This window comes from Physella acuta, unplaced genomic scaffold (genome assembly GCF_028476545.2).
Source record: "Physella acuta isolate Inbredline_101_S28 unplaced genomic scaffold, ASM2847654v3 ptg000240l, whole genome shotgun sequence".
Classification (NCBI taxonomy): Eukaryota; Metazoa; Mollusca; class Gastropoda; family Physidae; genus Physella; species Physella acuta.
The window spans coordinates 614,030-629,474 of NW_026731759.1; the positions used below are offsets into that span (position 1 = coordinate 614,030).

The following is a 15,445-nucleotide window of genomic DNA, read 5'->3' on the forward strand; positions in this document are numbered from 1 at the left end:
GTGAGCAATATGCCTTTATGATTGCATTTAAATTGTGTTTATGTTATGAGTGTTTTTTTTTTTTTTTTTTTTTGCGTTCGTTTGTGTTGTGTTTAGTTTTGTTCTGTTCCCAAGTTGGAACATTTAAAAAAAGATTTACCGTGGCGGAGCACGGGATGCAGCTAGTATATATATATAAACATAATATATATTTGCAAATACACACATACATAGAGTCTTTTAAAAAAATAGGGCTGGAAAAGTTGGTGTACATTAATATGGCAAGCGAGGTCCTCAAAAGCTTTCAACAGCACGCAGCATGTATTTATTTTAAGTTCAATCTGCCTTTTGATTATAAAAATCGTATATTTAAATAGCAGAAATGCACCGAATCCCCAAATTACAAGGCTCTCCAACATAATTACAATGTAGTGAGGAACGACAAAAACATATGCTACAGAAACATTGGAATTTTATAATTAATTTAAAATAAGATTTAAAATTCTACAAATGCAACGCTTTATAATCAACACGATTTATGCCAAACTATGCACTTAATATTAAAAATATAGTAATAAAATAAACAATTAAAAATATAGTAATAAAATAAACAATTCAAGTACACTGTCTTCAGCACTATAGAAACCCTGCCCTTATACGATTTCTTTCTTCGTTTTCCGTAGTTTAGTATACCCATCCCATGTATTGATTGTGTAAACATTATTGTTTACCATTTTCTACCTTACATTACATTACAATGGCCACTCCTTCTAGGCTGAGGCCGAATGAATTTCAAGCAGGGACAGCTGTAATTCCTTCGACCAAAGTAGAAATAAGCGTATCTTGCAGGTCAGTCTAGCTAGACTCCAGGCCAGATGTAAACTTAAATTAATTTTAAAATAATAAAATTAGGCCTAGGCTAGGCCTATAATTTTTAGATTGTAGGAAAAAAAGTCACAGGAAAAAAAAACACAGGAAAAAAAACCAGAAAAAAGTCACAGGAAAAAAAGTCACAGGAAAAAAGTCACAAATATAGTCTATAGATCTAGGCCCTATTTAATATTTGCATGGAATTTGTTAGGCCCTAATAGTTATAATTAATAGTATAGGCCTACTTTTATTTTTATGAATTATAGATTCAGAGAGTGCAAATTAACTTAGCTTTAAAATTAAAAATAAATAAATCATAATAAATGTAATGTGTGTGTGTAAGCTGGGTAAAATCACGATATAGCATCGGAAATTATTGGGTAATGTTTGTTGAATTTCGGTAACATTCGTTACTGTAAAGTAGTAAACCATAATTTATTTGACCCTTGAAATAGAAATAAAGTCAAGTGCATTAAATTAATGTTTTAACTTAATTTAATGTTTAATTGAAAGAAAATTAGCAACAATTGGTAAATCTAAATATTATTAATAAAGTCGAGTGTAGTAATTAGTGTATTTTTAAGAAACACAGAAAAGAAACTTGCAGAAGATTTGCGACAACTAGCTCTAGTTCTGTTAGTAAAATAAGACGATTCAATTTACTAAAGTTAAAAGTAGTAAGATGAACGAGAACAATGTTTAGTAGCAGCATTCAGCAATAATTAGCATATACACTTAAAATAATTATAAATACAAAATCGTTAGCAAAACAGTATTTAAAATGCAACTAAAATCAATCCTTGCACATTTTTAAACATTATGTATTAAAAATAATATGGCAGCAAATAAATAATGGTTTACAGTATTTCCGGTTGTTTCTGGAACGGCTCAACAGACTACACTATGATTTTACGCTATGATTTTTACTGTTCTACAGTTTCGGAATAATAACTGACGCTATATCGTGATTTTACCTTAGGTTGTATACTAATGTATACGCATGGTAATTTTTATAATTCATCTAAAAATATTTAGTATGAAGTATGTAGATTGTAATTATGTTAAACATAATATTATAGCATTTAATAGAATGTTCCAACGTCCTTGATTTTCATGGTGTTTTTTTAAAATACTAATATAATAATATTAATTTAAATTACTGTGAAATGCTAAGTTCATCTGACTTGCTGCCCTCAACTCAGCGCAACAATAGTTATGATTAGTTCAACCACCTTAACTGCCCACATTTATCACGCTCATTACATAACAAAGCATAGGATCAAAACAGAAAGCCGACAAAGTTCAAAGGCTGTCATTGACACAAAATGTCAACAACACACAATATGTTTGGGCAAGGCCGACTGAGGAGATAGCATTTTATCTGAAATGTATAGGACATGAAAATACATAAAAAATATAAAATGACTGAAGTGTTAGTCTCATAAATGTTCAAAACGCAAGAACTAGTTTTCAAAAAGGAGAGGGGGGTCTCCAGTATGGTAATGCAAAAATTATGTTTTTAGTGTATCATCAACACATTTGTACGGTTAACATTCCTTTGCTGGCTTTTGTCCAGCATAAATCTGACATCTTAAAAGTGCCAATGCCTTTCTGTGATGTAGTGAAAGAGGCCATAGCTTGGTAATCACCAGTAATACTGCATTGTTGGCATGCACACTATGATTAACTTTGCTCTGCAATGACCACCGTCGTTTAAATAAGCATTTGTCAGGTGATCACCTGAGTGTGACTGAAATATAACTATGGACTTAAATTGATAGTTGTATTGTCCCTGGAGGGCGGACATCTCCCTTAGGGCATGTCTCCGCCAACAAAGCGAGCGGCCACCTTGCAACGTAGGTGTATTTACATAGCCCCTCCTTCCATAGATGAACTAACCCTTTGATCTGAATTTGTAAACCTGATGTAGTAAGATTGTCTCATGTTCAGCAAGCCCACTTATTCTGCCTATAGAAACTTATTTTTAATCTTATGAATATTATATTTCTAACTCCAATTTTAATAAGTTTGATGTTGTGACAAACCTATGTGACAAACCTTTTTACAGTTATTTTGTGTAAGAAAAAAGTATTAAAAAAAACCAAATGACAATCAAGTTTTAAAAAATGTTAAAATCGCTTTAAAATCATTTTAGAGATCATTTGTCCATTGTATCATTTGTTCTGGTATCTTTTGTCCATGAAATCATTTGTCATGAAATCTTCTGTCCTGAGATCATTAGTCTGTAAGATATTTTGTCTGAGGTCATTTGTCCTGAGATCAATTATCATGGAGCTGCTAGAACACACTGTATTGAAACTTGTTACTTTATCTAAGAATCATAATGTAGGCCTACTTTATTTTTTATCTTTTAATGTTCATTTAATATTTTAAACATAATTTAATTTTATATCAGTCCAAAATTTTCCACTGATAATGAGGCCTATATATTTTCTTGATATTTTCACAAAAAAGTATTGGTAAAAGTTGCCATTCTATAAAAAGAAATCTAGGATACATCTCCCGACCCCGGTTTCTCTTCTGTAATGCTAATCATGCATGCTTGAGAAGGCTTACAAGCTTAAATAAACTCATATTGACTTCAAGTACACTTTTCTTATTGCTTGGTTGGGGGAAAATCTATCTCAGATAGCAACGTTCTATCTTTGACGTATGCTTTAGGCCTACTGATTTCTAAACCTATGAGAACAGTGACCCCTCAACCTAGATTTAAAAAACAACAACATACAACACTCACAATCCATCTGTGGGTACTAGTTTAATTGAAAACTTACCTTCTTGCACATCTAGAAAATAAAACACCAAAAATCATAAAACCAATTTACATTCTGCAAATTGTGTCTAGCTTTTTACCTGTAATTCCGTATCCATATCTTGCATTTTCTGCAAGCTTTTTAATTGCCTTGCCATTTTGAGTGTTATGTCTCATATTTCCCCAAGACCAACCAGATCGATCTAGAATCTAGGTATGGTAATTACATTTTTTCTAACAATGTTTTAGGAACTTACGGGATCTTGATGTCTTTTCCAAGTCTGATCCTCTCTGTGTGTTGTATATCCAAGACCTTCTCACTCGCAAGTATATAGAGGTAACAGATAATAAAGATGTGTAGCGTTTTATACTGTTTAAGTTTGCTTTTTATTGCTTTATTATATTACACTATGGTTATAACCAGTGCTATTACATATATCACATTTATTGTAATTTATTCATAGGCTGGGAGAACTGAGATAATTAAGGACAACCTAAATCCAGAATTTGCTAAAAAATTTATCGTGGACTACAATTTTGAACAATGTCAAAGATTAAAGTTTGAGTTGTAAGTTTTGTGGCTTTTTAAAATTATGTTAATTTTTTACTCAAAAATTATCTAACATTTAATATATATATGGATAGGAAATGCTTGCTTAAATGACATCAGTCATTTTATGAATAAGACTCATAGCCTAATATTATTATTCCAGCCTCCTACCTTCTTACTACCCTCTCATGTGACAAAACATTGCTGTGTTTTCTGTGTGAATCATTTGTACAATTTAATGCCTTCATATTTCTTCTCCTTTTCTCTAATCATACATTGAATGATTGTGTTGTATGATGTTAATTTTTATCTCTTGGAAAAAAGTTGTGTTGGACTAGAATATACTCCACAAAATGGTAATAGAGTGAAAATGTATTTGGTTTGAAATGAATCTTACTGTAAAAACCATAAGTTTTTGGCTTATTTTTGTATAAAAGCATACAAGTAAAAATTGTTTTAAAAATAAAATTTATTATAGGTATGATGTGGACTCTTCAAGTCACAGACTTGAACAACATGTAAGATTTTCATTTTTCATTGATTACTTTTGTTAATTTTTAACACTTTCTTGTTCACCATAACACGATGCCTGCAGTACTAATTTTATATTTTATAATTGCAGAATTGTAACCTTGAAAGTATTATAGATTTAAGTTGGCCAGCTCAAAAAGAGCATAATAAATTGTAATGTTTGCACTTAGATGCAATTAGTTTTAACATTTTTTTTATTATACTTGATTAGGACTTTCTGGGCTATGCTGAAACAACTTTGGGAGAAATAATTGGAGCTCCTGGAGGATGCATTTTAAGAAAATTGCAGTAAGTATTAAATTATCTTTAAATGGCTGGTTAGATATATTTTTGTTTAATATAGTAAATTAAGACTTGATTCATTCCATATGAATTTTAAATGAATTTTCTTCTCTTATTTTTTTTTTGTAGAAACAAAGTTCCAGGAAACTTTGGAGAAGTTATTTGTGAGTTATCAGTGAATAAAAATGTATTAAATATTACAGATTTTATATTAGTTAATTTTTTTAATTAGTTACCGTTATGAAAACTATAAGGCTAGTTGCAAGTACAAAACCACTGACTAATTCCTGTTAATTATTTTTCAGTAAGAGTAGAAGAATTGACTTCAAATAAGGTAATACATCAACTTAAGGCATGTTTCCATAGTAAACATGATTTTTATCTTTCTAGCCAGTTCCCCTAAATTAGAAGGTTCTACACACTAAGGCCCACATATTGTTGACTCAGTAAAAAAAAATCAACGTTTTTGTTGGGCAGACAGAGTTCACCTGTTTCTGTTATAATTGTAATAACTAATTTCCAAACTAATTAAAAAGCATTCTAGCTATTGGTGACAACATTCTTGGTAACATTAACAAAAGAATCAGAATAGTGTTTACTTGAACATGAGATTGTTAAAATGTTTGTGAATAAATGATAAGAAAATTTAACTTAGCAGGATAAACGTCAGAATGTATTTTATATTTAACATCTAAATGTTATTTGCAGGAAGTAATAACTGTTCAATTCAGGGGAAGCAATCTGGACCAAAAAAATTGGTGGGGGCTGTTTGGAAAATCTGACCCATTTTTGACATTTTATAGAGCAAATGAAGACAACAGGTAATAGTTTAAAGTAATATCTTGTATAGAGATTTCATTTTAGTCTATCTATATATATGTGTGCGCATTACTGCACCTTTCATCCTATCGCCATGGAACTCTGGGAAGTTGTTGAGAATACTCATGGGAAGGTTTCTGTGAAATTTTTTTTTGAGAGGTTCCAGCCTAGTGTGGTTTGGCTCCAAGATTTTCCAAGCGGCTATCCTAGCACTTAGTATCTGTTTATTCATTGGTAAATAGGCGGTTGTGTGACCCAGAGCGCCCCTGAACACTTGGGCTCCTAAGATAATTTTAAAGATTACAATTCAATTTGGACAGGGTGGGCTACAGTAATCGTTGACTAAATTGAACCCGATGCATCTTCAGACGCCCTGGAGATTGTGTGACTCAAAGCACCCTAGTCTCCCTTGTGAACCCTATGGGACATACATTAGTTTTAAAGAGCGCCCTACAATAGGGACATAGTGGGCCACTGCATTATGATGACTAAACCAAACCAGGGGATTCTAAGATCCACTATCGCGTTGTTCGCTGTTTACACTTAAATAACTCAGTTTTTGAAAACAAGGTCATGGATATAAAAATACTCCATTGATGACATGAGCTGGAGAAGTACGCTTATTATGTATATTATGTAAATATTTTTATTTAGCTGGTTTATAATTACTGTGTTTGTCTAGAAATATTGTTATTTATTGTTTGTTACAGAAGCTATTTTATACTGGTAAATAGGATCCAGCAACTTTTCCTGAATTGTCTTATGTGTTAAAAATGCAACAAAGTCAATTTTTATTGCCTTTTGCAATGGGTTTTGTGGTCATGGCTGATAAAACTTGTTTGTAGAATAAAACATCAGTTTCTATGCACATAGCTTAGCTCGTCCATACACAACTGTAACCCATTGTCAATGATTGTCATATATAGAAATATAATAATTTCACAATAATTAATAAAAAGAAAATGAACTAATTAACTGAGTGCCTATAAAATAAAAATCAGCTTTGAATTATCCTTATGAGCTAAACCTTGATCACATCCTCAGCTACACAGTGGTTCACAGAACTGAAGAAGTACAGCGCACACTAAACCCAACCTGGAAAACATTTACCATTCCTTTGAAAACGTTATGTAATGGTGATTATAACAGGTGTGGATTTAGTATTGAATGAGAATTTTATTAAATAGCCTTAAAACCAATGTTGCTTATAAATAAGATGATTAATGATGCTGAATCTATTTTATTCCACATAGGTCCGTCAAAATAGAATGTTATGACTGGAATGCTAATGGCAGGTAATTCTAAAAGGCTTATTAAACTGATGTAAAAAAACATTAATTACAAATTTATAATTAATATGTTCAGGATCTGTTATACTTGTATAAAACTATGGAAAAGGAATACATTTCATAATTTTTTATTTTACTGTTGTTCTAAAATGTTTTTATTTTATGATCTATAGCCATGAGCTGATTGGTTATTTTATAACAAATGTAAATGAAATTCTGAACTGTGATAAACATACTGCTTTTGAGGTAGGTAATCAGTAATGTTTTAGCTATTTGTTAAAATCTAATTTAAAATGCTTACCAGTACACTTAAAAAAATTTGTTTTCAATTACAGTTGAACAACCCTAAATCAAAGAAACATAAAAAGGCTGGAGAGGTTTGTAGATTTTGAAATACAAAAAATAATCACCACCTAGCAACACATGGAATTGTTTTGTGTTGTGGCTATCTATTGAAATATTTTATTACTAAACAATTTACATTTGTTTTTAGTGTATTAGTTATGCTTTTAAAAAGAGCATCAAAATCTTTTCAAACTTTAGGCATTTAAATGTGTTTTCTAATTCTACTAAAGATACCAGTGTCTGGGTAATTTCCATTGACATAATTTAGACATTATAATTGCTCTCTAATTTATCTGCCTATGTTCAAATGTTTCCTTTGATAAATGATACCAAACAATATAACAGGCCTTTAGTTTAGTTTATTTATTTTAGAATTGTTATAATTATTAAGTTTGAGCGAGTTAATATTACAAAATGTAAAATTAGATTCACATCACTAGTTTTACCTTATCATTGAAAAATGTTTTGTTCAATCAAGTAGTTTGGAATTTAGTTATTCAGCTTACTTGTAGTAAGATATAGTTATGGTTTATCCCATTCCTATTTTTATCTTACATCTGACATCAAAGCAGCTGTGAATAAATATCATGTTTTTTTAAACCGTATCACTAATATTAGTAACCAACCTTTTTTGGGCTTTCAAATTTGAGTGAGTCACATGCAAATTTCTGTTTGTTTTTGTGTCAGATCTACGTTGTTAGTTGTGTCAAAGATATAGAAATCACTTTCATTGACTACATCAGAGGAGGGTAAGTTGGTTACATTTTTTTTTTTCTAAAGTTTTTATGTCGTTCATAATGCCTCTATAGGTGGGTTTCTGGTCAAATCTTGTAGCTCAGTTTGAGCTAGTGGTTTGGCGTGGTCTGGTCGGATTAGTTCATGGTCGCTAAACTGAAAAGTCCCGACTTTGAACCCTCGGGCAGAAGAGGCTTTATAGCTGGGGATAGCAACCCATCTAGGAGAGAAAACTTCAAACTCAAACAACTGCTGTATATGTTCTTGGTTGGACAAACTATGGAAGCTAATCCAGAAAGAAAAGCAGGCTGGAATCTGAGTCAACACATAACACATAATACTTAATTGCATTGGAGGAAAATCCCTTCCAACATTACAATTAAGAACAAAGAAGAGTTTTGTCCCATATACAAGGCTGCTATTTTGTTAACTTTCCAGATAAATTAATTTCCTATGACAATGCAAGAATATACTATTATCAGTGTTTTTAGATATTAAAATAGCCATGAAAAGATCATGATCTTCATTAATGAAATAGTAGATTAAGAAGTAGGGACAATCAGTTGGGCGAGCAGTGTTCACTAGAGAGCCAACTAAGGGTCTAATGAAGGGCAGATAACTACCATTTAGTGTTACTGATTTGTTTTAAAGGAAACCTTTTTAATCATGTGTGGTGTTGACCATGATTCAAAGGAATTAAAAGGATAAATATGGTACTAGATCTAATTGTTTTTAAAACTTTGATAGCATCTATCTAAATATTTCAAAGTAGAAAAACAAAAAGTAAGTAGAAAACCTTTATAATTACCAGTTTTTATATGCATCAAAAAACAAAAAATTCTGAAGCGACTAATGCTATTTATAATATTACGAGCCGACCCGCAGCGTATTATACGCCGCTATTTAGTTGTTTTATTTTCTACTTTTCAGTAATTCATAATTTGTGAATTCGACAGTACCAATGCTGCCACTGAAAATATTTGCTTTAAAACACTAACCCCCCCTCCCCCTTTCCCCTAACCCTGACCCTACACCCCCCCCCCCGTGAAAGCAGCCTCCTCTTAGTTATTTCTTAGTTACCTCCTGTAAGTTTAAAATCGAACTAAATTATCTGCCCCTAATAGAAACCCGGCTCTACGGCTCTACGATTTGTAAACATTTAGCTTTGTAAACATTTAGCGTGACCACAGCTCACCAGACAATGTGGGGTGGGGGTGGTAGTGATAGTGATAGAGAGAAAGAGAGGGGACTGCAAGGAGGCGCTTGCAGCTTATTTTCTAACGGCTCCAAGAAGAGAATTATATATATAGATACAAAATTTGTTTTCTTATAACTAGTGCAGTAAAAGCTTGTTATTATAAATGTTTTGTACATATTTTTATTGATTCTCATACATTACATTAGCTGTTCCTTAAAATGTGTGACACTATTTTAAGGTATAGACTATATTTTTCTGCAGTCTGTACATAAACTTGACTTATTTCATTGATACATCTTCATATATATATATATATATATATATATATATATATATATATATATATATATATATATATATATATATATATATATATATATATATATATATATATATATATATATATAATTTAATGTTTAAAATGGCTTTGACATTTTCATTTTAGAAAACGTAATGAATGTCTGTTTGGTACAGGATGCAGATGAATTTTACAGTAGCCATAGATTTTACAGCTTCAAATGGTAATCCAACAAGTCCAGAATCTCTGCATTATATTAACCCATACCAACCTAACCAGTATGCTGCAGCTATATCAGCAGTTGGGGAAATCATCAAGGACTATGACAGGTATTATCAAAATTAACAGCTTCGTAGTAAAAAATCCCTCTTATTTTTATTCTTGCCAATTTATTTGATAATTAAGTGAATGTGAGATGTTCTAATCTATCCACATTTTCTTATGCTCTGTAGTGATAACATGTTTCCTGCCTTGGGTTTTGGTGCTAGAATGCCTGATGGTAATGTCTCACATGAATTTCCCTTGGTATGTTTATTGCAGTTATTAGTCTTTATATTTTTTGGTCTATTTTTATGCCAAACTGCCATACACAAATTTTCTGTTTGGTGCAGATGTTTAAAAAAAGTTTATCTCACAGGATGTCATCTTATGCCCTATTGATATAATAATACACCTTCATTCATATAACTAATTTAAGAAGTGTTTGTTAAAACCTATACTAATCAATGCTTTTTATTTTTTAGTGCATTTAAAAGCATGCTAGAAAGAAGTTTTAATTCTTATATTGAAATCTAGTTGATTAAAATCTAATTGAATGCATACTTGTTCTGTGACAGTTAAAATTGAAACCACTAAAATTCTCTATGAAGTATATGCACTCCCTATCAGTGTTAACTCCTGCTTGAAGATTCTTAATAACATTTACCATTGAACAACTTTGCTACAACTTAGTTACTTCCCTTTTGCTAATAAATTATTTACAAATAGTTTAGTTCCCACTGTTATTATATTTAAATCTTTGTAAACCCTCAACTTTTAAGTAGGACTTTTATTTTTTAATACTTTGTACATGTTTATAACAATCTTTCTTTGAGGTATAGATTGATGTCAACCAAACACATTTTAACTCTAACTGAACATTTAAAACAGTTTTAAGTCAGATTTGTTACCTTCACATACTTGTGAAATTTTAAGGGATTTTTTAAAACATAATCTAGCAGTTGATTAATAAGTGGTTTGATTTGTATTAACTAATTATATATTTTTTTCTACTTATAGAATTTTCAGATGAACAATCCATTCTGTGCTGGGATTGAAGGAATTTTGCATGCATACCAAAATGCTCTGCTCAGAGTGCAGTTATATGGACCAACAAATTTTGCTCCTGTGATAAACCATGTTGCTAGGTAATTTTTATGGGTCGAATGGATTTAGATGCAAGGACTGTCAAAAATTAAGAAAAAAATACTTGAATATATTTCCAATTCATTTATGTCTTTGTCTATCAGATTTGCATCATCCATACGTGATGGTTCTGAATACTTTGTCCTTCTTATAATTACTGATGGTATTATTACTGATCTGCCACAAACAACAGCTGCTATTGTAAATGTAAGTTTATCTGCCAGATATATTGAAAAGATATAGTTATAAGCCTGTCTGTAATAATCATCAGACTACCTGAAGAATACATCACAGTGCACCAACTCCTCCTCCAACTCTTCCCCACCACAATCTCCAAGTGATTGTTAACATTTATTTTTATTAAGAAATGGCACTTCCCCTTCTCCCAAATGTTTGCTTAAGATCCCACAAGCTAAAACCACCTGTGGCTGCACCATTTCAACCATGGGTGGCCCCAAAGTACTTGATAGTTTGTAGTGTAACACAGCTTCAAACTTTTTTCTTCTAAAGGCCTCAACGTTACCAATGTCAATTATCATCGTAGGAGTTGGTCAGGCTGATTTTGCTGGTGAGTGCATCTTTGAAGCTTAATTGGCAACTTTAAGTATGTGAATTAACAAGCAGCAAAGCCTGTCAATTGGCAGACATAAAGAAGAAGAAAAAACATGTTTAAATCAGAAAAAATATTTATATTAATTGTTTCCTTACTTCTTCTCTCTTCACAGCTTGTTCTTTGTTTGTTTCTCTTTGCTAGTTACAGCCTATTTTAATCAATATACAGAAGGATGTTTTTAAGAAAATAGTGCTAATAGCAAAATTAACTATTTTTAGAAATGAGATATCTTGATGGAGATGATGAACGGTTGTGTTCCCAGGGCCGTTATGCTGAGAGAGATATCGTTCAGGTATTCATTTTTCAGCTTACTACTTACATTTTTAGTCCAGTTTATAAATGCAATAGAAAGATTTAATTAAATGTTAAAAATTTAATTAAATGTTAAAAATTTAATTAAATGTTAAAAATTTAATTAAATGTTACAAATTTAATTAAATGTTAAAAATTTTAAAGTTAAAATCAAATCTCAGATTTCAAATTCAAACTTTTGTACAATTATTTATATTTATTCTAATTACTCAAAGAATCTTAAGACAGACAATGAAGCCTTACGACTCCTGGCATTTAATTTCCCTATCCCCACATAGCCAGTCGCATGAATTTCCATCTAAGCTGTACACCAGGTTGATGTTTATGTAAAAGTATAGGCAGAAATTTTAATTAAATCTAAGTTTAATTAGATTTCAATGAGTCTGAGTTAGACATTGATAAACTGAATTGGACTACTTTAAGTCTAGATGTAAATATTTGTGACCTGAATCAGTGACAACTATTTATTATGCTTAATTATTCAATTTAGCTCAAATTATTCTTAACATGGCAGTATGAATTGATCCAAACCATTATATATGAAGAGAACTGTTGATACACTAACACATGGTGAATAGAGACCAAAACTTAAGTCAGGCTGTATAAACTGGGAGTTATTTTTTAAAATCCTTTTATTATATGATTTTGATGTATTGGTTTGTTATTGAAATATTTGATTTTTATTTTCCTTTACAGTTTGTAGCATTTCGTGACTTCTTAACAGGAAGAGGTAGCATGGATGTGTCTCGAGCTTTGCTAGCAAAAGAAGTTCTTGCAGAAATCCCTGATCAAATATTATCTTACATGAACCGTTACAGAATCAAACCCAAACCACCCTTACCAAGCCCTATTCCTCAACACAGAACATTTCCACAGGCAAATCTTCCCAAGAATGATCGTTCCATACCTTTAGAACCTCCTCCTCCGTATGTTCCATAAAATGAACTACTTCTTAAATTTATGGACATTTTAACTACAGTCATTTTCTTCTTTCTGTTTTAAAAACTGCTAACAATTTTTTAAATAATAATAAACCTGACTAATCATTGTCTTATAAGAACTTTTTTAACTACATGAATAAATATTCACAGCAGCATTATCTAGCATTAAATTGTATCTCATGAATTAATAACAATTTTAGTTGTAATAAATCCAAGGCTTGCTAGCTGTTCCAATTACTATTCAACATGCCAATTTTTAAGAGTATTTTAATTTTGCTATTTGGTTATACCACAAAAATATACCAGTTTTGTTCATTAGGAAAAGTTTAAAAAAAAAAAAGCATGTCAGTGGATTGCATGGAAGAGTTAAGTCAAACTCTGAGGTTTCCTTTGCCTATGGGTGAACAACTCCATTTGCTAAAAGGTTAGATAAATATATAGATATTATTCTTTTGCTGTCAATTGCTGCAATTTCTGTCCAAAATATATTGTTTTTCCTTTTTTGCCCACAAAATATTGTTTTTCCTTTCAAGAGGCATTGTGTTTAAAACAGCCTCAAACTATTATTGATTTAAAATGGAATTACATTAGCATGGTGGACAGTGTATTTTTATGTTTATTTTTATATATTTTTATAAGCTCATTTTTAAAACAATTATTTTGTATGCTAATACATTTTTGTAATAAAACAATAACTTAGTTATAACTTTTTACAAAACTTTTGTCACATAAAAAAATCATAATAAATTTAATAATCATATGTGAATGTCTTCATTAAAAAAACAAGTTGGCTTTTTACATTATATTTAATAATACATGATATCATAATCTTTTAAGAGGGTACAATATTTTAATTTTCAATTAAAATATTCAAGACTTAAAATTGTATAACTTCATTTAATAGTTCAATTGTAATTTCCAAAACAAAAAATAATAGATCCAGCTATAAAGTAGGTTCTTAAAGGTTTCATTGTTGATACATTTAGTAGCACTGAAGCAGAAGTCACTTATTTATGTTTTGCCTACTACTGCTTTCTTACAAATGTTTTATTTGCTCATTTTAAAATGAAAATTTTCATTCAGATTTTATTTTTAGTGAGTGCCTCCAAAGATTTATATTATATGTGTGTATATATAAATAAATAAATAAACAAATAAAATTATAATTACAGTGCCAACAATTGATTCTTACAAATTTAGTCAATTGATTTGTGTATTAAGCTTAAAGTTTAACATTTATATTTTATTAAATGAAAAAAAAGTTTTAAAACTGCTGTATGCTGTTGCCATTTTTTAAATTGTGCTTAAAATTTTGTTTTTGTTGTGTGAAATTACTATTAATGGTTGTTATTCTACAAAAACAAGTTCAGATTTGTAAATAAAATAATTAGAATATGGTGTATTTTTTCATTATCATAAATTTACACTAAAATGTTTATGTTCGATTCTTTAACAATCTAAGGAAAAGTCTTTCTAGCTTATATTTAATAAATAATACAATACATTTTAGGACAATTATCATTTTGTTTTATAACATCTTAAATATACTAAAACTAGTAAGAAATCAATTATTTTAACAAAGTAAATCAAGGAAATATAAATATTTAGATTAATTTTTGATGTCATGCACAGTAGGACCTTAGATAATAATAATATTTTTTGTTTGTGCTGAAAAATATATTAATTTTTTGTTTGTGAAACTATCTTTCATATAATATTTAAAAAAAAATACTGTTTCAGTTGTAGATCTGTAAAACTAATAAGCATGAATAGTTAATTAGTTTTAGCTTTTATTTTCAATTCTCAAACTTTTAATTAAAACCTGCTATTATGACATAAACAGTAGTCCAACATTGTGATCATTTATAACTTTTGTAACTTTATTTCTAAATGATGCACCTATTTTTCTTTGTTGTTCATTCATTATTCAATAATTTTTTAGATGTATAAAAAAATTATTTGTATATATTGAATAATGTCTGGTTGTGCCTTTTTATGTTAAATTTGTTTAATGCAGTAAAGATATTTAATATCAATTAAAAAATTTTTTGCTAGTTTTTTTCTATTATTTATCCATTAATATGAAGCCTTTTAAATGCTTTCATTAAATAATTCAGCTCTAGTTGTGGTTAAAATACCTTTCTTAAAGCAGGCTAAAAAATGTGTATAAGATATGCATAAAATACTAATGTTGACCCAGTGGTATATTCAGAATGGGTGCCACATGTTTAACTTAGTTTAGGGGTCTCCAAATTTTCTTTTATATACAACAGCAAATTTTTTATCCTGCTTTTTCAACATGCCTGGAATTTTTTTTAATGGTTTCAAAATTATCAAAGCAAATACACATTTAAACCCCTCTCTCAAATTTACTTTTAAAAATACCTCACACCCTTTCCCTTCAGATTTCTTTCAGGTTAAAAGTTATTTTACAACATTTTCTTGCCAATTCAAAGATTTTGGAAAAATATATCGATGTTTTAAGAAAAATTGAAGTACAATTTTG

General features: G+C 30.0%; 1 protein-coding gene across 1 annotated transcript; it reads left to right on the top strand.

Annotated features, from left to right (window-relative positions):
- The first annotated feature begins 688 nt into the window (after positions 1–688).
- LOC131938255 (copine-8) lies at positions 689–15,386 on the top strand. The gene is made up of 20 exons (XM_059296188.1): positions 689–828; positions 3,872–3,959; positions 4,087–4,190; positions 4,651–4,690; positions 4,915–4,991; positions 5,115–5,149; positions 5,291–5,319; positions 5,694–5,806; positions 6,849–6,953; positions 7,058–7,099; positions 7,267–7,339; positions 7,429–7,470; positions 8,126–8,187; positions 9,846–9,998; positions 10,122–10,194; positions 10,948–11,075; positions 11,178–11,280; positions 11,584–11,641; positions 11,905–11,978; positions 12,695–15,386. The coding sequence occupies exons 1-20, from the start codon at positions 737–739 to the stop codon at positions 12,935–12,937; spliced, it is 1,734 nt and encodes a 577-aa protein (XP_059152171.1). The 5' UTR covers positions 689–736; the 3' UTR covers positions 12,938–15,386.
- Positions 15,387–15,445: the final 59 nt, after the last annotated feature.